The 23,863-nt window shown below is 35.3% G+C and overlaps 1 protein-coding gene and 1 long non-coding RNA gene across 50 annotated transcripts in view; both read right to left on the bottom strand.

Moving 5' to 3' along the window:
• The window catches only part of nrxn1a (neurexin 1a), a 290,869-nt gene that overhangs the window by 117,840 nt on the left and 149,166 nt on the right, over nt 1-23,863 (bottom strand). For 39 of the 49 annotated variants that reach the window (NM_001080021.3, XM_087275226.1, XM_087275225.1 and 36 more), the window contains 2 exon segments: nt 2,444-2,470; nt 9,392-9,595. In NM_001080021.3, the coding sequence (NP_001073490.1) occupies nt 2,444-2,470; nt 9,392-9,595 (231 nt within the window). 49 annotated transcript variants of the gene reach the window in all.
• On the bottom strand, nt 16,078-22,117 carry LOC147841403 (uncharacterized). Its single transcript, XR_015504145.1, has 3 exons — nt 22,037-22,117; nt 20,456-21,850; nt 16,078-20,311 (listed from the first exon to the last, which is right to left on the bottom strand). It is a non-coding gene; the product is annotated as an uncharacterized LOC147841403 (long non-coding RNA).

Below are 23,863 nucleotides of genomic sequence, written 5' to 3'. Positions count from 1 at the left end.
CTGAAAAAACAAAGCCAAAAAAAAAAAAACATCATTAATATACATATATTAATGATGGTTCATTGTGACCATGTTATGGGTCATTTACTGTACATGTTGTGTGTTTTCTTCACTTAAATAAATGTAAACATAAGTCTAGGATGCTCCCAATAAAGGCGATGCTGCTGTTGCCTCCTGCGCTCAGACAGGCTCATTTTTTCCATGTCTGTGCACCAGAAAGATGAAAACATCTCAACTTTCCAGAATGCCGCAAGCACACTGCAGGTCATTTGACAAGAACCGACCAATCAGCATCAGCCTTTCCATAACAACACTGAAGTCTCAGCAAAGATGGAGGAACAGCTGGTCGTAGATATACAGGGATAACCAGAGCTGTATGATTTGTCAAGTGCCTATTATTTCACACCAACAGGAGAAACTATACATGGAGACCCACAAGGGACTGTAATGACGCAGGATTGGTCAAGACTGTGATCATCGTATTAGCCAGATACATAGTTTAATTATCCAAACAGTATTATAGCCTTACAGCCACCCGGAAATACTTTCTACATAGCAACAGACTGATTATGTTGTGCATCAGATTAATATTACACTAATTAGCTACTTATTGTAGTTACTTATGATGTTAAAGAAGAGTATGGTTGCTTTGGATGCACCACAAGTGAATTTGCATAACAGAAATATACATAAGTAAATATAATATAGATACAGCTAAAAGATACTTTAATAATATAAGTGTACTAGGTTAAATTCATACATAATAATACTAAAACTGCCATATTTTTGCCATAATTTTGGTTATTGTCGGTAGATACAATATGAACACAGCATTTGTGTGCCACATTTAAAAAAATTATATCTCAATATATTTTGGAATTTTTTTTTATAAAATAGAGATTCACTGAATCATTTATTCAAGCAATACATCCAAAATGCGAATTCATTTGGAAACAAAGGTGACTGTCATTATGAATGGATCAATTAATCATTGACAGATAATTCAATAAAAACAAAATCTTTAAGGAATATATCTGTTTTTATTTGAGACGCAAAATTGTTCCGATTATTTTGTAAAATGTCTCTGTAAAACTTAAAACAGACAACATTGTGTCTAAAATAAAACTTGCTCAGTTTTAATGTCATTATTGATGAAGGTTAGTATTAAATGTCATCCGTTAAGCTCCAAAAAGAAAGAAATACCATGACCAGTTCATTACGTTGAACATAAAAAATCAAATCACTGCACAATTGGCTTTTAAAACAGTATCTTTTTTTCACCGGCTGACATACAGCAGTTCATTAATCTGAGTATTTCATGAATCACAGTTGATTCAATGATCCGTTCATAGCAGTTCTCCAATTAACAGCTCACTGGACAGGAAGATTGTCAGTGAATCACTCACTGGAAGGGAAGATTGTCAGCAAACCATTTAATTTAAACATAGTATTACTATGGAAGTGTAGGAATATAGCACACACACTATGGACTACTTTTATGCTGATCTCTCTTCCCTAATTTGGGGGCAAAAGAGTTGTACAACTATGCTCTATTAACTATATTTTTCACGTTTGAGCAGACACAGCCCAAAATCTTGGTCTCATTCACTTTAGTTTATTTTTAGCTGTAAAAAATAGCTTGTTTTGCTGCTTGATGTTGCAAATTGGTATTTTGTAATGGTATTATTTGCATTTTTATGTATAGTCATGAACAAACTTGTTTGTAAAGCAAGTAATTTGACTTGTTTTCTTTCATTTGTTATTCCAAGTGATTTCTCCCACTAAAACAGTTGCTGAAAAGGGGTCAATAAATGCAAAATACCTAGTGAAGCTTGAGATTTTTTGTTCCAAGAAAGAAATAAAACATTTATATTGGCATGTAACAACAACAAGAGTAAGTAAACGATTAAACATTTAAATGTAGTCAAAAAATGACTACATTTTCCTCTTCCCAATAAATAATAGCAACACTTCCTGATGGTCAGCAGTAAGTGACCAAAATGAGGAGAAAAGCAAAACAAGAGGCAGTCATCAGCCATCAAGCTCGGGGCTGAGGAGGGATTTAAGGAGAGGCTCTCTGAGGAAATGATCTTTGCGGGGTTTATTGGAAACAGCGTGAGCTGGAGTGTGATCTGTGAGTGAGAAACTTAATCGCCTCTCCTCTCATTCCAGTCAGCTCCATTTCTCACATTCCTAGAAAATGGCTGCCAGCGAGCCCGAAGGCTCCTGCAGCCCACAGGCAAAAACTAGCCATACCTGACAGCTCGCTCGCACTTTGAAAACACCACTCAAAGCCCTGCTGGCCACAACACAGAGGCCTGGTAACCGCAATGTTTTACACTTCAGAAAGCATACACGCTCACACGCATACATACAAATGAACAGTACACATATAGAAGGCGCTTTGGTTCATAGAGGTAAAGAGAGGGGAAGAGTCACTTACTGGTAGTACAGTTTATCCTGATACAGTCTAGATGGGGGAGAACAGACAAGATGTAAATTCAGCCTTCAAGGTTATGACTGCAGACATCCATTACAACACATCGCCCACAGACTGGGGACGAACACGCAAACCGAGCGGAGCGGAGAGGTGCTGTTTCGCTGACCAGATATGCGCTCTTTCTTTTCTACCTCCTGCGTGCCGATAATGAAGCCCAGGTGGAGTGGATACAGTCTCGCTGCTTGCGCTAATGAATATTCATGCCTGCGCCGTGCCATAATATATTTAGAATTAGGGAAATTTGGCATGTATTGAAATGTGATTATACCCAGTTCCATACGAGTCTCGGGACTACTGAATATTCAGAGGTAATTGATTAATTTGCTCTCTGGGTTAGCTAGGAAAGCGGCACAGGAAGCAGAAAAGAGAGAGAATCTTGCCAGAGAAACAGGCTGTCCTCGCCAGTGGCGCTGCTGGTGCTCTCGTATGCACATCCTTTTTAAAAACCATCCCCACTTAATGAGTGAAAACAGAGGAATTAAATTTGAAGGATTTGGAAAAAAGGCCCACGATAAGATGGAGAGAAAGGAAGAGAGTGAAAACTTGTGTTTATGGACGTGTCGCAGCAGAGCACCAGAGCATGTCCACAGTAAGCCTTAGCCTCCTGGGAGAAGAGCTGAATTCAGAATGCTCCCGTAGATAAAAACACTCCAAAAAAACCCACAGCCCTTGACGTGAGGTTCACTTTTTTCCTGCTTGCATGTGAGAAGAACCCCACGCTCATGAATAAACATTGGAATAACACGTTGGATGGTGGGCTCTCACAGTGAAGCTTTCAGAAGGAAAGCCAGTATTTGTGTGTTTGCCTTGAGAATAAAAAAAAGAAAAGAAAATACCTCTCTGTAATTTCCCCACAGGCAGTATACTGACATGATCATTATTAATGCTGCTAATACTGCTTTTAAATAAATTATATTCAGGGCTCAGCAATAAAGCTTAGTTTTCCGAAGTAGATTTACTTGGCCTGCAAACAACAAAAAAAGAGAGGCTGCCACAAAAGAAAGATTTTCATGTTTATATATGCTTGAAATCTATTTTTGTGTGTTAAAAATGCATTAACCCATCATTAGTATTCTGTTTATTTTTTTTAATATCTGTAAAGTGTCAAATATATGTACCAAAGATGAGAGTTTTTTTTTTATGTGTTTTATGGTAAATAACTTATTAATAATGTCCCATCGTCAATCAGTCTTAATGTAAAAACGACATAATTATTCAGACATTTTACTGGTAAAATACATTTAATTAAAAATAACCTATTTGCACTGTATTATTTTTAAAATCAGTAAAAACTGCTTACTGACAAATGGCAAAGCGTAAAGCCCTAAAATTACAAATAATTTGTATTTTGTGTCTACAAAATACTATTTAAATGTCTATTTTAATTATAGTTTTTTTATTTTAATGTTTCAAATAACTTTAAATGTTAACATATGCGTGAAATAATGTTCCATCGTCAGTCATTCTTACAAACTAATGTAAAAACGACAAACTGATTCAGACTTGTTAATGTTAAAATACATTCAATCATAAGTGATCATTATACATTTTATTTTTTAAAATCAGAACAAACTGCTTACTGACAAAGGGCAAAGTGTAAAGCCTTAAAATTACTAATAATTTGTATTTCGCACCAACAAAATACTACTTTAATGTCTATTTTAATGTTTTAAATAACTTAAATGTAAACATGGCTGATATAATGTCTCATCTTCAATCATTCTAACAAATTAATGTAAAAACGACCTACTGATTCAGACTTGTTACTGTTAAAATACATTAAATTGTAAATAACCATTTTACATCGTATACTTTTTGAAATCAGTATAAACTGCTTACTGACAAATAGCAAAGTATAAAGCCTTAAGATTACAAATCATTTGTGTTTCGCGTCTACAAAATACTATTATAATGTTTAATGTTAGTGTTATTTTAATGTTTCAAATAACTTTAATGTCAACATATGGGTTAAATAATACAAACTAATGTAAAAATTAAACAACATAGTGATCCAGACTTGTTTTTATTAAAATGCTTTAAATAATTAGTGACCATACTAAGTTATATTACTTGTTAAATTGGTTACAAGGCGTAATAAAATAAAATTACAATTAGTATTTTGGGGCTTCAATGTCATGCCTAAATAGACTTGTTCAATATGTCATTAAATGATTCTTATTTTAGACAACATTTTGGGTATATAAACCATTGTACCACTGAAAATATTTTGATTTACTCAACACAGATTTCATTTATAATTTCAAGTGAACACCCATGCAGTGCTGAACAATTGATTTAAGAGTGTTAACATATACTGTTTCAGTATCCTTCAGTATCCAGATCATCCTTTCTGGTGTTAATATTTGACATTGATAATATTAACTTTTTCAAAAGTGTTAATTTAAGATTTTTTTAGTGGTTCCCATATAAACTCAGAGGGAGTGTTAATTGTAACACTAGGGGAGTTAAATCTACTATCTAAAATTTGCAATGGAGTTTTTACGCTTACTAGCTTTCCAGACACATTTTTAATCAAAACCTTGTTCATCTTAGATATCTAGACTGCATTACTTTAATGATATCTCAGCAAAAAGTACAACAACTACGTGGACTGCATGAAATAAAACCAAATGGTTACATTTTCACACATAAAATTTGACGTACCGAATCACAATGTAAAACAGGTCTATCACCTACTGTATAATGCTTATTGTTGAGCCCGGGTATCACTGATTAGCATTCAGTATGTTAAGCCTGTAGCAGCTTTTTCAAAACCCTATGTCCCAAAAATTAATTTGCCTTTAAGCTAAAACCTAAATCTTAGCTTTAAAAACAAATAAAAAAACCTCAAGGTTAACTTTATCTTTAAACCAATAAAAAGTACAGTACCGCTGAGACTCCCAACCGAGCAGCGCAATACAACGGCTTTTTGTTCTGGCTGGTGCTGTATAATATAAAACCTTGCTCGAATCCTGTGAGAAGGCCCCCCTTTCCCATTACTATCTTTTGCAAAGCATACTTCTGGAATGGAGAATCGATATTTCTCCTGCACAGCCTGGGCTGTCCCATGCTTCAGTGTGTGCTATGATGGAGTGGAGGGCCAAGAGGAATTCAGAACATTACACAAATCCAGCTCTATCTTTTTCCCATGAGGCTGCAGCCCCGTCGCGTGTCGTCAACCACAGTGAAAATCGTGGCCGCTAACAGCCAGAGAGCAACGTGTGTCCACCCTAACAGGGAGTGCAGTATACCTCTAGGACAGAAGGAATTATTGCTGTTTGTGAGAGCGTGTGTTCGAGGTGGGAAAGCTTCAATTTACCTACAGTTGACGTGGCATACAAGAGCGAGCTCTAAAAGATTTATCAGAAATACGCCAATCTCATATTTAAATTATTAATGCTTACTGTGCACTGTAAAAACGAACAGTGAAGTTTAAATAAATGAGTTCATTTCACTCAAATATTAAATAAATAATTGTGTTTGAAAAAATAAGTAGAAATGTATTATTATTATTATTATTATTATTATTATTATTATTATTACTATAGATGTTATTTTAGAAACATTGAGATGTAAAATATCTTTTACAAGCGTGTACTGGCCAAGATTAACAGTAGCTCCTATATGTTTAACAAATAACACACTCAAAATATATTTTTTGCTGCTTGTTCAAGTTACTTATATAGAAATTATTAGTTTGTTGCAATGTACTTGTGTTAATACATGTATTTACTGTATACTTATGCTTGATTAAATACATGTATGTAATTACATCTGTAACTAACTTTTGTACCTACATTTGTAAATACACTGTTGACCATCCCTTAAACCTTAACCCACCCTTAAACCTACCTATACCACCAAATTAAATAATATATATTACCATCTATTAAATATATCTATACCATCTATTAAATTTACTGAAGTTTGCCCTGCGCGCTTTCGGTTTTTAAAGAAACTTCTTTGGTGGTCAATCTTGTCAATGCTATTATTCAAAAAGGTAATGATTCGCACTCATCAAGTATTTGCTTTGTACCATTTTTATTTTCTTTTAACATTCTTCGGGTGATTTAAAAAACACAAACGTTTCGGCATAATGCCTTCCTCAGTGTGATTAATTATTAAATGACTAAAAAGTGGAAAAGAAAAAAGTCTACTAAAAAGTGACTGAACAAATAAATCTACTAAAAATGTTCTACTAACTATTAAAAATGTTTTGATTTTAGGTGATACATTTACACAACTTTACGTAATCTGAAGTTATCTCTTTAAGTTATTTTTTACAATGTGCGATGCTGTTCTAGTTCTAGTAGAATTCTAGTTTTTTGATTTTACATGTTTTGTCCATATTAGAAAATTGGAACTATTCTGACTAAAATAATTTAAGATCGTGGATCAAAATTTTACACTCCCCAATAAATAAATAAAGAGAAAATACCTTATAAAACTGAGATTAAGAGAAAAATCAAGGATGTATACAGCCTATTATATTTAGTTACTTTTTTGTAGGCTTTAAATATATTTGCAACACCTCCTTCACAAATAAATGCTTTTTATTTGTATCTTAAAGACATTCAGTGATCACAATCTTAAGTCATTGCATATACCTATTTAAGAAAACCGTTTTGTTCACTGAGAAATGCATCAAAATCGTAATTTCCTCATTTATGTTTCCGCACTGTAAGCAGACATGCTAAATGGCAGAGACTATGTCACACTGCCACATGGGAACGGCTGACATTTATCTATTCAGCGGAGGAACTTTTCAGCTCGGTTTTGCATCAGAAATACCTGACATGATGTGGGAGGACAGTTAAGCGAGTGATGTTCACATTTACTTACTGAACTAGTTTGAACTCGTAGAGGTGGTGCTTTATGAATGCAGCAAGACAGTATAATATTAAGCGATGGATGAAAATTGCAATGGCTCCTGGGGAAATGTAAATGAAACGTACTGGGTGGAACAATGGCTTGTCAGTTTTGGTGACACGTGTAACGCTCCAATGGTTAGTGTATATTGTGCAGGTGTAGGGCTGCTGTAAGTTGGTTGAAGGCAGGGACTGTGCACTCTCTGGTAGGGAAAGACTACAGTGCTCATCTGGGAGTGAGCGCTTGGCCGCAGACTCTGGCCGTTGAAGGTTCTACATCCTTCTCTTCAACACAGAGATTTTCGAATGTATTGTGTGTGTGTGTGTGTGTGTGTGTGTGTGTGTGTGTGTGTGTGTGTGTGTGTGTGTGTGTGTGAGAGAGAGAGAGAGAGAGAGAGAGAAATAGCGAAAGAGAGAAAGAGCATAGAGTTAACACTATACTTTGGAGATTAATTTGTTCCAAAACCGAGCTAAATTGGATAAAACCTAAGTCTAGAGACATCTAGTAATGATTGTAAAAAGATATATTATTAGTAAATATAATATAATATAATATAATATAATATAATATAATATAATATAATATAATATAATATAATATGATATAATATAATATAATATAATATAATATAATATAATATAATATAATATAATATAATATAATATAATATAATATAATATAATATAATATAATATAATATAATATAATGTTTGGGGTCTGTAATTTGTTTTATCCTTTCTTTTTTTAAAGAAGTCTCTTATTTACAACAAAGCTCTATTTATTTGGTCAAACTGCAAAAAAAGATCATTTATCAAAAGTTATCATTAATTTATGTTAATTGTACTATAATAGTGTAAAATATTATTATACTTCTCTTTTAACAAAAAATACAGTACAAACTGTAATTTATCCCTATAATTGCTGTTTTAGAAAACAATCTATTATAATATTTTGGTGTTTTTTAATGTTAAAAAGTTACAATAATCTATACTATTTTTGTCATTTTTAAAATATCTTCAATTCCTAAAAAATGCCTTTAAACTCTCATGTTACTGTCAGTTTTGATAATTTAGTAATAAAAACTAACAAAAAATTACTGACTTCAAACTAATATCGGTTTGAATGGTAAATGTAACATAAAATAATGTAGTAAAACAATATAATTAACCAATAGTGTATATACAACCATACACTATAAAAATTCATGCTGCCTGAATTAAATGTTTTTTTTAGTTCAATCAAATTAACTTTTATAGTTATCTCAACTTACGTCAGTCAAACTGACTTAATTTATTAAGTTAAATCTTGTACAACTTATAATATTTAGTTGAAACCTGATCTTTACTTATTGTCAGTGTATTTTTACAGCGTAGAACAAATTAGCAGACTACTACTAATAATATATAACTTATATTTACATAAAATTGTATGTAAAGATAGATAGATAGATAGATAGATAGATAGATAGATAGATAGATAGATAGATAGATAGATAGATAGATAGATAGATAGATAGATAGATAGATAGATAGATAGATAGATAGATAGATAGATAGATAGATAGATAGATAGATAGATAGATAGATAGATAGAATTGGTAAATAGATAGATAGATAGATAGATAGATAGATAGATAGATAGATAGATAGATAGATAGATAGATAGATAGATAGATAGATAGATAGATAGATAGATAGATAGATAGATAGATAGATAGATAGATAGATAGATAGATAGATAGATAGATAGATAGATAGAGCTGTATGTAAAAACAATAGAAAGTCAAGTATTTATTATATACATGTCTATATTCCCGTAGTCAACTAAATATTTGTCAGAAATTGGCAAAAACTATTCTTACATTGTAAAATTCATTACCATACAATAGATATAAAATCACATTTGAGAAAAAATATAATAATAATTAAAAACAAACAATTCCATGCTGTGTTAACATGTTATGCTTCACGTCTACTGTGTGGTGGTAACCATCAATACGAGCGCTCTTATTGGCAGATGTACCTAGATTGACAGTGAGTCGGACCCGCCCTCCGTCCAGCTCCAGCCTCAGAGTATCAGCAGAGTTTTGCGATGTGGTCGCCATTAGAACACCGTAGGCCCGTTGAGAACGAAAGCGCAGGGACACGTCCTCCGCTTCTGTGTGCATCACCACCGGCAGCTGGATCTTCATGAACTTACTACCATCGTAACTGAGGATCGTGGCATCTGAGAGACAGCAAGAAAGGAAGGAGACCAAAAAGAATTTAGCAAACATTAAAGGAGGAGAATTGTGGCCAGTGACTGTGATCATAAACTCCAGTGTTGAAATCAACAGATGAAAGACTGTTTACTAAAATACTTTAAAACCACTGAAAGACACTGAAATCTTCTACAGCACTGCACAACAGTAGCAACAGAACTGCTCAAATTAATAACATAAAAATGTTTATTATGCAACATGTTTCTTTTTATGGGGAGGCTGTGTTTATGAAGAAACTGTGACATGTATTTTTGCTTGTTATTCTGTTAGGTTGTCTGTTCAGATTTTTGGAATGGATGTTTAAAATAAATAAATGAATTAATATTTTTTTCCCCAGAATTTAGCAAATATTATATTATATTATATTATATTATATTATATTATATTATATTATATTATATTATATTATATTATTTATATTATATTATATTATATTATATTATATTATATTATATTATATTATATTATATTATATTATATTATATTATTCATTTTCTTTTTGGCTTAGTCCCTTTTTTAATCAGAGGTCACCACAGCAGAATGAACCACCAACTTATTAGCATTTGTTTTACACAGCGGATGCCCTACCAGCTGCAACCCACCACTAGAAAACAATCATACACTCTTACATTTACACACATACACTACAGACAATTTAGCTTATTCAATCTACCTATATAGCACAGTCTTTGGACTGTGGAGGAAACCGGAGCACCTGGAGGAAACCCACAAGAACATGGGGAGAACATGTAAACTCCACACAGAAATGCCAACTGACCCAGCCGGGGCTTGAACCAGCGACCTTCTTGCTGTGAGGTGATCGTGCTACCCACTGCACCACCATGCTGTCCTATATTATATTATATTATGTCATGTCATGCCATGTCATGTCACATATCATATCATATCATATCGTATTATATTATATTATTTGAAACAATTCTCATATGCTTATCAAGGCTATATTTATTCAAAATACAATCAAAACAATATTACTACAAAATATTTAAAGAGTTTATTTGCAAAAACATATTTCATGTAATTTTATTTAATTTTAAGATTAAACTTTTACATCGAGTATTGAAAAGTACAATTACAAAAAACGTGATAAATGAAAACCATAAAACCATAGTGAGACAGCACTACCTACTGCGCCACTGCATCGCCTTTTTTCATTTTGTAAGATTTTAAAATGTACACTACCAGTCAAAAGTTTTAGGGGCAGTTTTTTTATTATTATTATTAATTTTATTTAATAATTTAAATTAAAAAAATATTTATTACTTATTGTATGTAGTTTCAAATAAAATTATTACTGCAGTTATTATTGCTTCAATTACTATTACCATAAAAAAAATAATATTAACAACAATAATAATTAATATTAGAGTGATTTCTGAAGGATCCTGTGACTCTGAAGATTGGGGTAATAAAGCTGAAAATTCTTCTTTAAAATCACTGGAATAAATGATAAAGTTAAATGATAAACTACTTTTGAACAGTTACAGTTATAGTTTATACTGCAATAGCATTTCAAAATTTTACAATTTGTTCTGTATTTTTGATGAAATAAATGCAGCCTTGGTGAGCAGGAGAAGCTTATTTTAAAACATTTAAAAATCCTACTGACCCCAAACTTTTGACCGGTAGTGTAGATTTATTTTTAACATTTATTAACGAGATGCAGCAACAATAAGTACATCCCCTTTGAAAATTCATATTTTTACATATATTAGTGAACATGAACAATATATACTGGAGCATTTTTATTAACACTTTGTTAAACCGTTAATAAACATTAAAATAATTGTGTGGTTACACAACATCATTAGGATAAAAGAAAAACTACAACAAATTCAAATGGAATTTTGTTTATTTTTTCTCAAAACTGCTGGCTCTATTTTCTTCAACTATTGGGCTCTGCTATGAATATACAATAAAAATAATTAAAAAAATTTTTCTTCTTTTTTATCTCAAGAATCATTTGACTGTATTTATATAAGGATGCACGTCATTTTTATTTTACCATATTAAAACATGACATATTGATTGAGGTGTGCTCAATATTGCACCATGATCTTAATTTATTTCCATATAAAACAGTAAAAGAGGAGAACGCTGGCCGTTGACTGTGACCATAAACCTCAGTGTTGAAGGCGACAGATGAATGACCGCTTACTAAAATGCTTTACAGCCAAGACACAGAAATCCTCTACAGCACCGCACAAAAGTAGCAACACAACAGCTCGGTCCATCCAGAAGATAAATGCCATAAAAAATGCTCATTATACACCACATTTATTTGTTCTTTTTATGGCAAAGCCATGTTTACGAAGACACGGCGTAATGTATTCCTGCTGAGAGGCTTCTGAAGCGCCGTTTACCGCCGTCCATTGCTTTAATCTGTTTATTCGTGGCACAATTATTTTATTGAGCAATTCAATTTAGTGGGCCGGATCTCAAGACATCTCATTTGCAGTGGGAGATAGTGGAGGTCTCAAAGCGACTGGCGTAATCTCACCAGCTGCTCAATCACAGATATTCAGTCCAGAAAGAGAAGAGCACACACACTTACACACACACACACACACACACACCAACCAACAGGGTGCCGCTGCTTGATCTGCAGCCCTTCTGCACCTTTTTGCAGCATCAAAGATGATTCTTGACCAGAAATAAATGTAGATCTACAAAACTTGTACAGTTTGTTTAACTGAACACCTTGCCTGTTTTATTATTATCATGGAGAAAATCTGATTAAAATAATAAAAGCAACAATAAATAAAGGATATCAGTGAAAGACAAATCATAACTGATATTTTGACTTCTTTGATCCAACCCCTAAAACTGTGGTCTGACATTATGTAAACACTTTTCAAAAGGGTCAAGGAAAAAAATCCTGAAGAAGCCAAAAAATCAGGATAATCAAATACGCTTAAGTGCCATTATCATTAACAAAAATGCAAATGTTGATATAACTGATTGCGGTTTATTTATTTAAATAAATAGTACCGTATCTTTGCATTTGACTTCGTCTTTAATGTACCCTGTGATTAATAATCAACCAGTTTTATTCTTTTATGCAAAAATTCAACATTGATAATCAGAGATGTGCTAGGTTTGCAGGTTGGCAAGATTAGTTAAAAAATGCATATTCATCCAGTTACCGAAATATGTGAACCTTTCATCAAATAAAAAGTATTAATTTGCTGGATTACAGTATTCCTTTTAATAACAACCTCCAAAGCTGGTTTTCACTATTGGACTGAACAGTTCTCTGTGCTTAGCCATTCCATTCTGTGCCAATCTGGGCCAGTCAGTAGTTTGCAATACAATTTCATTTTCCATGGTGGTGTTATATGGAGCACTTTGGAATGAAATACAAATGTGTTTTTATAGTAATGTAATATTTCTGTTTTAGGGACATTGTATAATAATAATTTATATTTTTACAGTACTGTGACGGTTTGGTTTAGGGTTGCGGTGGGGGTAGGCATTAAAAATACAATTTATCGGGTAATTTAATAGATAACATGGATGATACTCGGTACAACTACCGAAAGACCAAAAAAATTTCTATTTAACACCACTTTGCCAGTGAAAGTGGTTGAACTCAATTGCATCAAATGAAAAGCAAATGATAAGCGTCTTGAAGGGGGCGGGGCATGTCAGATACTAGAGAGCATTTGATTGGTCACGATTTGATGGAAAAACTGAAGCATGAGTTGACATGAATAAAACTGTTGATCCATTTAGGTGGAAGTGACAAGCTACAAGCTTTACATGTTTATATCAATTTTCTATCTTCTAAACGCAAATATGTCACTGTCTTGGAGCATACTAGCTAATAAATAGTTAAAAACTAACAATACTGATACTAACATTTAAAAAAGACTTTATTTTTATTTCATGGGAACTTTAAGAACAGTTTGTAATCACGCCACACTATACCAGGCTCTTGTGGAAATACAACTGCAACCCAACTGTTCTTAGAACCATTTGAAACAATAGTTGAAAAGCAGCTCAAATGTCTACAAACTTTAGAATGACACTACATCCTAACTATTACTAGCTACCTAAAATAAAATAACCAATTATTTACAAATAGCAAGTAACTGACATATGAAAACTGTGCAGAAACAAAAAAACTTCCATCTTTATCCAACTCCCAATGTGGTCCAATTCTGTAAGACGTTTGGCAGATCCCCAGTGCCTCCATTTTGTTGGAGAGGAATAAGGGACGCCTAGAACTACAGAAGTGCTGAGCATGACACTTTCGTTTGAAAAAACAGAAAGAAAGATAGGTCCGATGAGGAGCCCAGTGCTGTGTTTATGCCTAGATAATTTAGTTGGATAATGGAGGCCGGACACATCTGCCTCTGTGCAAAGACCGGCCTCTCAGCCAGAGGACAACATCTGGCATGGAACCAGTACAGAGACATCACTCGCTCTGGAGATGATGAGGCTGCAGGCCATCACCAATTAGGCTGCCCACTTCTCCACACACACACACATACACACACTTGCTGTAATTTTGCTGCCTGTCTCGTCTCAGCTTCTCTGTTTCTGTTACACCATTGCAGAGTCTGAGAGCACAACAGAGAGAGCGAGACAGCGAAAAACAAGACGTAGACAGGAACACAAGTACAGCGACATGCATACTAATGAGCGGAGTGATGTATATTCACCCCCAGAGGAAGAGAGAGCCGTTGGAAAAGGTAGTGTAGTCATTTTGTACCAGCATTATGCCTCAATTCTTGCAAAACATAGATTTAACCAGCAAGCCCCACACCTTGTGTTTGTAACTGTACTCAATTTGAACTCATCACTGTTATTCAAATGTACATAACAGACCTTCAATAAAACATTCAAGCCTCCCAGGCATTGACTTTTACATAAATTGCCTTATTTAAAATTCCCAGATGTCAAAAAATTGTTTAGATAAAAATAGATTAAAAAGTGGGACATTTATACCTATAAGCGCCAGCATGGGTCAAATTCACCCACTATAAAAAATGCTTGTATTTATGCACTGGTTATGTTTGAAATTACTCACCAATGACTTTTACTTTCAATTTTACTCACTGAATAAGTGGTTATAATAAATAAATAAAGTTACAATGACTAAAAGAAAGCTATTTGTTTAGCTATTAAAAACACAAACTGCAATGAATAATAGAGAGTCTGGAGAAAAAGTTATGCATCAGTGTATGATTGCTCAAATTTAGAGATTTTAACCTACTCATGACTTACTCCTTAAATTATTTTGCTACCCTGAAATAATCATTCCATGAGTCTAGACACTTTTTGGTAACAGTGGTCAAAAATAGTGAAATAGTATGTTTGTTTTTAGCAATTTCTAAACAAAATTTGTGGTAGGTAAAATTTACCCGCACTGGCGATTTTCGGAGTACAGGTACCTCCGGCGGTGCTAGTGTTAAAAATGTAACCATTTGCTTTGACAATTGGAGTGGCAGTCCTTCTATAGTATGTTGATGTCAGTTTGACAGCTTTAGCTAAAAGATTTTAACCACTTCCCTCTTTCTGTTGGTTTGCAACAGCAAAGAGCCTAGAAACACCAAGAGGCGACACTCTAGTGCAGGGGTGCTCAATCCTGTTCCTGGAGGTCTAACTTCCTGCAGATTTCAGTTGCTACCCATATCAAACACACCTGAACCAATTAATTAGGACCTAAACACCACGTGATAATTACAGGCAGGTGTGTTTGATATGAATAGCAACTGAAATCTGCAGGAAGGTAGACCTCCAGGAACAGGATTGAGCACCCCTGCTGCTCTAGTGCGATTTGTTAAACAGCCACTAGATGTTGCGACGGCCATTTTGGAAAGAAAACTCTAATAGAACAACAGCATATTCTTAAGTCTGTAAAATAAACTATTAAAACTGCTGATGATTGTGATAGTAAGTGATGTATTGTCATCTTTCAGGTTGTATCTCAGATTTAATGACCTTTTTAAATAAATAAATAAAAAACAAAGCAGCTGCTTGCAATCACGACAGCAATAAGACGTAATGGACAGCCGACCGGTTTCACTCCAAAATGGCAGAATCCGGGGCTGTTGCTGGGTACTGCTGTTGCAATGGAACGTTCTATTGAGTGTCACCTCTTGGTCATTCTAAGCTCTTTGGCTACAGCTAAATGATGAGCAAAAATAATGTCCTGCCTCTATTTACTGTGATTTCAGTTGGAAGAACAACAACATACCGAAATAAAAGTCTCAGCAACTTCTCAGCAACCCTGAAGATATACCTTCCTAGAAAATTTTTTGGAAAATTCCTATAAAATCAAAACTAACCTTATGATTTTGTTAGTTCATATTTCTAGTTAAGTGGTGAACAATTCACCCGTGAATGTTGTTAAGAAAAAGAAAATATTTGCCCTTCTAATCTTTAACAAACCTGAAAATGCATTTTTTTTTAAATTCTCAGATGGGCAGCACAGTGGCGCAGTGGGTAGCAAGTTCACCTCACAGCAAGAAGGTCGCGGTTCAAGCCTTGGCTGGGTCAATTGGGCGTTTCTGTGTGGGGTTTGCATGTTTTTATCGTGTTTGTGTGGGTTTCCTCCGGGTGCTCCAGTTTCCCCCACAAGCCCAAAGACATGCAGTATAGGTGAATTGATTAACTAAATTGGCCATAGTGTATGTGTGTTAATGAGTGTGTATGGATGTTTCACAGTGATGGGTTGCAGCTGGAAGGGCATCCGCTGAATTAAAAATATGCTGAACATAGTTGGTGGTTCATTCCGCTGTGACAACCTGAGATTAATAAAGGAACTAAGCCAAAAAGAAAATGAATGAATGAATAAATTGTCTGATTACGCATATCTTAGCAAATGGGCGTGGCTAAATTATTTAATCACGCTGCTCCAGCTTTCACTTTTGACAACAAACAGAAATGGTGAGGAGGAGGAGTCTGTCAGGTTGTAATAATTCTTCCCAAACCATTTCCCAGTCTTTCTGAATGAAATGCCTACTTTGATGCATCCATTCAGTTTGCAGTAGAAAAAACAAGCCACGCCCACTGTTGTGTCTTTTAATATTCCATTTCTCTATAAAAGTAGTGTTAGTTAATGGTTTGTACTTGTGAAATGTGAAAAGTGTTACTGATGTTACGTTACGTTCAACCGCTTCTCAAGACAACCTTCATCTGCATCATTTCCATCTAAAAAACATAAAAGGCTTACTAATACCATATCATGTCGACTTTAACACAACTTAATCAGCAGCACAAAAAAGCAGGAGCCCACCAACCCCGATCTGAAGCTCCCAATGTAGCCTTTAACCCCCAAAGCCCAATCTGTAACCCTCCCCGCCGAGACCTGCTCTAGCCTCCAAACAATGACAGCTTGACAAACGAGCCCCCCTCTCGTCTCCAGAGCAGTGGTCTCACGCCAGGGGACAGGATAATGAAAAGAGAGGTATGGCCAGTGGTTCAGAAAGACCCTCATTGCCTCCTCAAACAGCGCTATGTAGTCTCGCAGCGGGAGAGCGCAGCAGTTCGGCATCCGCAGCGCTCCACAGCCCACACATCACATCCAATCTGGACAAGATGGAAGTGACGCTCCCTGCGACTCGCAGAGCTCCGAAATGAAGAAACATGCTGATGGAGCGACAGAACTGACAGAGCTCAGCTGCCCACAGATGCGGACATTAGAAAAGGATGCTCAGGGAATTTGTAGCTTTAAAATATGCTTATAACACTTTATAATAACTGCACACTGAATCATTTATTAAAAAATTAGCAAATAGTTAATACATCATTTGTTAAGATTAAATTTACATTAGTAAGCAGCTATATATACAGCTGCAAATGCAGTATTCTTGACTTTCAAGCACATTCTGTATATAATATGCTTAATGATTCTGCTTTCATACTTTGTTATTGAGTAATTTTTCATTACTAAATTAAGTATTGCATTATTTACAAAGCAGTTATTTAGGAGGGGTTGGTAGTTTTTAAGATCATTCGGAATCAAAGATATTGACATTACATGTTGTTGTCTGTTGGAAGGAATGCGATAAATAGAGCTGCCATTTTAGTACAGGGTAGCGCTCCTTTGAAATTAATGTGGGACCAAGGTGCAGTGGAGAACTGGCCATCCAGAGCTAGAGATATATAAACACATATACACAAATATTTATGATAGGATGTTTTTACGAAAATTATACATTTACATAACTTTTCTACATGGATGGATAATTGACTGCAAGGGCATGATGACAAAGAGTATGTATTTGTGTGCATGGAGATGTATTATCCTCCCTACCTGTTAAATTTGATCTAATCTGTGTCCTAAAACACAGCCCCTCTCTCGTTTTCACTTCTCATTCTAACGGATGGAGCGATTCATTTGTGAATAAATCTCTGTTTTAAACAACTCGTTCACTTAGCCGACAGTAATAAGTCGTCACCCTAGAATGATAAAGTTCTATCTAACATTTTTTGACAAAATTAAGTTATTGACATATTCATATTAAATGGCAAGTTACTTACATTATGGGATGTTTTTCATAAGTTGTTTACGTTTTACACACATACTGTTTGCTAAATGGAATGCAAAATTTTTGAAGCTCAATATCTTATAGCCATTTAGAACGCAGATAGAAACTTATAGTTCCAAGGTGACAAAGTTTCTAGCACCGCAGCATCTTGATGTCATATTTATTTTTCATAGTTTGCTTATTTTATTTTAACAAAACAAGCATAAGCCTAAAATTTACAGCAAGTTAGTGCTACTTAGCCTAATGGTGAATGCAGTAAGTACTATCACCAATACAGTTAACTGTTTAGCACAAAAGTTCTTAACATACAAAAACGTAAAAAAAATAAATATTACCTATGAAATGTTCTGCTTTTGTGCTTTGTTTTCTTTGTTTGCTCGTTACTACACCCATGCACAGCGCTATTCCAGCATTTGTCTTGGTACTTGGTACTACTCTCTTGACTAGTGCGGTTAAATGACATTTGTAGTGGGAGCACTGTACAAATGTGGCAGCATATTGACGCATGCTCAGGGTCCGTATGCGATATCTAGTGTATATATCTATGATATATAAGTGTTTTTTTTTTTTTACCTTGCATGCACATTGGACTGTTGTTGGAGACGTTTACAACCAAAATATGACCATATTGCATGTATAATAGGGGCTCTTTAACAGATAATGCACTATTTGATCAATTTTAATTCATAGTGTGCAGATATTATAAAGTGTTACCAATATGTTAACTTAAAATAAGTGTGGTCAAAATTAAAGCATTAATATATGCAATTAACTTATTCAGTGTAATAGTGTTACATATTTATCCCAAGGCTGCATGTAGGTTTTGCCACCACAATATCAACTTCTGTCTCTTCCTTCTTGACAAGATGCAGAACCACTTTAAGACCACATTAAATGACAGATTTTTCAGAAGTGCGTTTCAACTAAGCCTCAGTCAAACAAGTGCGTAAAAGGCGCAGGTAACGAGGGAGCTTCAGTCTGCAGTCTGATGAGACGTTGCCAGGTCATACGTCAGTAAAATCCTTTTCCTGTCCTGTCAGCCTTCATACTGCATGTGCTCACAGAGTGTGCTCTTAAATTGCAGGTACAAATATGGCGGCATGCGCTGAAATGTTACAGCACTATAGCACATTAAAGGACAAATGAAATTGCGAACATGCTATGTCACAGTTAAATCACAAAGTTACCAAAAATGACTGTAAAGCTGCCTTAAAACAGTGCATTGCTTATACTGTATAGGAGTTAAATTTAAGAACACATCTCTGAAATGCGTTTCAGTCCTGTCTTCCTCATCTACCACACTCGATTGAACCCATCAGCTCATTAGTCAAGACTTAACTGAAGTAGGTCATAAAAGGTAGAGTTGTGAAAAAAAAAAAATTAATGATAAATTGCGATTTAGTTTTTTGTTTTATAAACGCATACATTTAACCGGCCTGATGTCTTAGAACAGTAAGAGCTTTTGTTTTTTACATGTCTCTTCTACTCCCCAACCATGCAATTATTTTTATTTTTACTTTTTAAAATAACTGTTTTCTATTTAAAGTTTATTTACAAAAATTTTGACTCTTGTGATTTCAAGCTGAATTATTAGCAGCATTACATAAGTCACTTGATCCTTCAGAAATCAATCCAATATGCTGATTTGCTGTTTAGGAAAAATATTATGCCTATTATAATTACTATTATTAACATTTATTAAGAGTTTTTTAAACAAAAAAAGCTTTTGTAACATTAATAGACTATACTATTCAAAAGCTTGGATTCTGTATACTTTTTGTTATAGAAATGACAGAAACTAATACTTTTATTTAGCAAGGATAGTTTAAAATGATCAAAGGTGATGCTAAAGACATTTCTAAAGTACTAATGTTCTATTTTAGCAAAATGCTGTTCTGAACATACCATTCATCAAAGATTTGATATAGACTTTTTTTATTTTCTGAGCAGCATATCAGAATATTAGATTGATTGTTGATGGATCATGTGACTGGAGTATTGTTGCTGAAAATTCTGTTTTGAAATGAGGAATCATTTATGCTTTAAAATATATTCAGATTACTTTTCATTTAAATAGTAAATTATTTGACAAATTTATGGATTTTGCTGTACTTTGAATCAAATAAATGCAGGAATGCAAAAGTACAGTGGCCGAGAGAGCTTAACATGCTGCAATTTAAGAAAACACATGCAATTACAAAAAATGCTGTCAAACTGGGGAAGATCTTTTCTCAATTTCTCAATTGCACGTGTTTTCTTATATAGCAGCATGTTAAACTCTCTCAGCCGCAGTGCAAAAGAGACTTTTTTCAAACCATGTAAAATCTTATTGTTTTATATTTTTGGAACGGTTGTTTGTGTATGTAAGTGTAACCTTCAAACAAAAACAAAATACAATATAGCCATCATAGTTGTAGAAAGACTTGAGTTAATCTTTTTCAAATGACACAGATCTCTCAATTAAGGGCCAATCTTGTGACAACGAGTCACGAAAGCTCCTGAAACTGCCGCTCTCCTGCTCTGTAATGAGAACGACGGAACTGGAGGACCACAGGTAGAAAGGAGTGGACATGGCTGGTCACTCTCTCCATCTGCTCCTCCATCTGTTGCTGCTTTCATTTAGTGCTCGCTGCTGTCCAACTCCTCTCATATGCAGGATCAGCCCAACACATGCAGATTAAGACACTTTCAGTTACACCTCATCCGTTTCTCTCTGTCCTTTACGTCAAGATCTCTCATTATTTTACTTTTAGACACACAATCACAAGTGCTATTTATCTTGATTTAATTATTTCTTTTCTTTTTTGAAGCATATAGGCATAGGTCATGCCTGCATATAGCATTAACCTGTCAGACCACGCCTCTAATCTCACATCAACCTGTCAGAGAGTATCTGCTGCTAGACCACGCCTCCATCTCACATCAACCTGTCAAAGAGCATCTGCTGCTAGACTACGCCTGCATTTCACATCAAGCTGTCAGAGAGCCTCTGCTGCTAGACCACGCCTCCATCTCATATCAGCCTATTAGATATCATCTGCTGCTAGACCACGCCCCCATTTCACATCAACCTGTCACAGAGCTTCTGCTGTTAGACCACGCCCCCATCTCACATCAACCTATTAGAGAGCATCTGCTTTTAGACCACGCCTCTATTCTCACATCAGCCTGTCAGAGAGTATCTGCTGCTAGACCACGCCTTTAATTTCAAATCAACCTATCAGAGAGCATCTGCTGCTAGACCACGCCTCTATCTCACATCAACTTGTCAGAGAGAATCTGTTGCCAGATCACACCTCAAACCTCGTATCAGCCTGCCAGAGCTCTGCGGTTAGACCACACGTCTAAACTCCTACCAATCTGTCAGAGAGCATCTACTGCTAGACCACGCCTCCATCTCACATCAAACTGTCAGAGAGCATCTGCTGCTAGACCACGCCCCCATCTCACATTAACCTGTCAGAGAGCATCGGCTGCTAGACCACACCTTCAATCTCAAATTAACCAGTCAGAGAGTATCTGCTGCTAGACCACACCTCTAATCTCACATCAACCTGTCAGAGAGCATTTGCTCCTAGACTACACCTCAAATCTCACATCAACCTGTCAGACAGCATCTGCTGCTAGACCACACCTCTTATCTCGCATCAACCTGTCAGAGAGCATCTGCTGCAAGACCACGCCCCCATCTTACATCAACTTGGCAAAGAGCATCAGCTGCTAGACCACGCCTCTATCTTACATCAACCTGTTAGAGAGCATCTGCTGCTAGACCACACCTCTAATCAACCTGCCAGAGCTCTGCTGCTGGACCAAGCCTCTAAACTTGCATCAGCCTGTCAGAGAGCATCTACTTTTAGACCACACCTCTAAATTTCCATCAACCTGTCAGAGAGCATCTGCTGTTAGACCACACCTCCATCTCACATGAGCCTGTCAGAGAGGATCTGCAGCTAGACCACGCCTCTATTTCGCATCAACCTGTTTGTTTCCTAGATTTTACAGTACGGCATGTAATGTTTTTGTTTAAATTATAGTTTACATTTTTTTAATAAGTTTTATTTTAAATTTAATGGTACTTAATTAGTTTTTATGGCATTATTTTAGTGTTGTGTTACTGTATGTTTAGTACTGACTGAGACTCAGCACCCTCTAAACATTAGTATATTTATTAGCATGTTGAGAAGCTAACTATTCATTTATCATACATTTTTGGAGCTACAATACAGAAATGAGTTCTTCAGTAGGTTTTACAGTATATTGACATTATGAGTTTTTGAAATATGGAAGTTTAGTGGAAATTTTATAAAAAAAGGTCAAAATATAGCAGCCACTACAGTTTTTTTTTTACAGTGTAGTACAGAAAGTTTGTCAAACACAGCAAGAAGGCTAGTTCTTGCAAAGGGTCAAGGTAGTATTCATTGAGTTAAGTTCACTATATAGGTGACATCCGGAAAGTCAGCAGTGGCGTGATGGAGCCGCCGCAGGCTCACTGCAGCACACAGCGGCCACGACTGCCACAGGCATTAGGGAAATGTATGTTCAACAATCATGATAAACAGGATGAGTTGGCTCACAGGCATCATACATTATTCAGGTTCGCTCGTGGTGAGTTCCTGCAACCTTCACCGTAAATGCATGTTACAATTTTTCTGCACGCTACACGACACCTCATGAAGTCTGCAAGCGCACCGCAGCCAAGGCAATGAAACAAATACTGACTGGGGAATCAACATGAACGGCCTGCCAAGCATGCAATCGAGCAGGTGTGGCTGAGGGAAATAAAAGTGAAGTCTATTACGGCGCGGCTGTTTGAAGGAGCTCTAAACAAAGGGAACGCTGTAGGGTGAATCACTGTTTGCAGGAACTGAGGGATGAGCAGAGGTTATGTGCTAAGTTTAGTCACTGGAAGAGCCCATTAGAACGCTTGGAAAAATGGCAGAAATTAGGGCACATGTTATATTGGGGCGTTTGTTTTCTTTTTTATGCCTGGTTGATGGAAGTCAAGCACACAGAGCAGCTGGACGGTTATGGATTCTTGCACTAAGTTTGTTTCAACGCAAATAGCTGGGCAGGTCCATAACGCTTTAAAAGGAAAATAGTATTGGCTCAACTTTTTTTGTTCACCCTAACTCACTCTGTCTTCATCCCTCAAGGGTGTTTTTCTTTACATTTATTTTATTATTATTATTTTATTTCAGTGAAAGCCCTGTAATTGTCACCAGTGTCCATCAAGTTAAAGGTGCCCTATAAAGAAAATCTGGGTATACCAAGGCATAGTAGAATAATAAAAGATCAGTATAGACCATTTTGAGAAATATAAACATTTTAAATAGTCCTAACATATTTCCTATTTTAAATGTTAATTCCGAGAATCCTGAAAGGTCCACATATTGATGAATAATGTTATGATAGCTGATTTAATGTTACGTCATAATTGAACTGCCTTTTGTTACAATTATGAAATAGTTTGAGAACAAGCAGGAAATGTTCATGGCCAATGACACCACCACATTGAATGGTTTGTATGGAAATGTGCATACTGTGAGCTTCAGACACCACTGTTTACTCGTTTTCATGTAAACTCCGTAAGTGTAAAACTTCGGTGGACAACGGGCTAATCAGAAGACAAAACAAACTGTGATGAGACTCACGGGCTGCGCCCTCCACATTTGCATGTATGCTTAATTTAAGTCATTTATCCGGATCTGA

Source organism: Danio rerio, chromosome 12 (genome assembly GCF_052040795.2).
Source record: "Danio rerio strain M-AB ecotype USA chromosome 12, GRCz13ab, whole genome shotgun sequence".
NCBI classification, from domain to species: domain Eukaryota; kingdom Metazoa; phylum Chordata; class Actinopteri; order Cypriniformes; family Danionidae; genus Danio; species Danio rerio.
The sequence above is the reverse complement of the archived record's forward strand: the minus strand, read 5'-3'. Positions and strand labels throughout refer to the sequence as shown.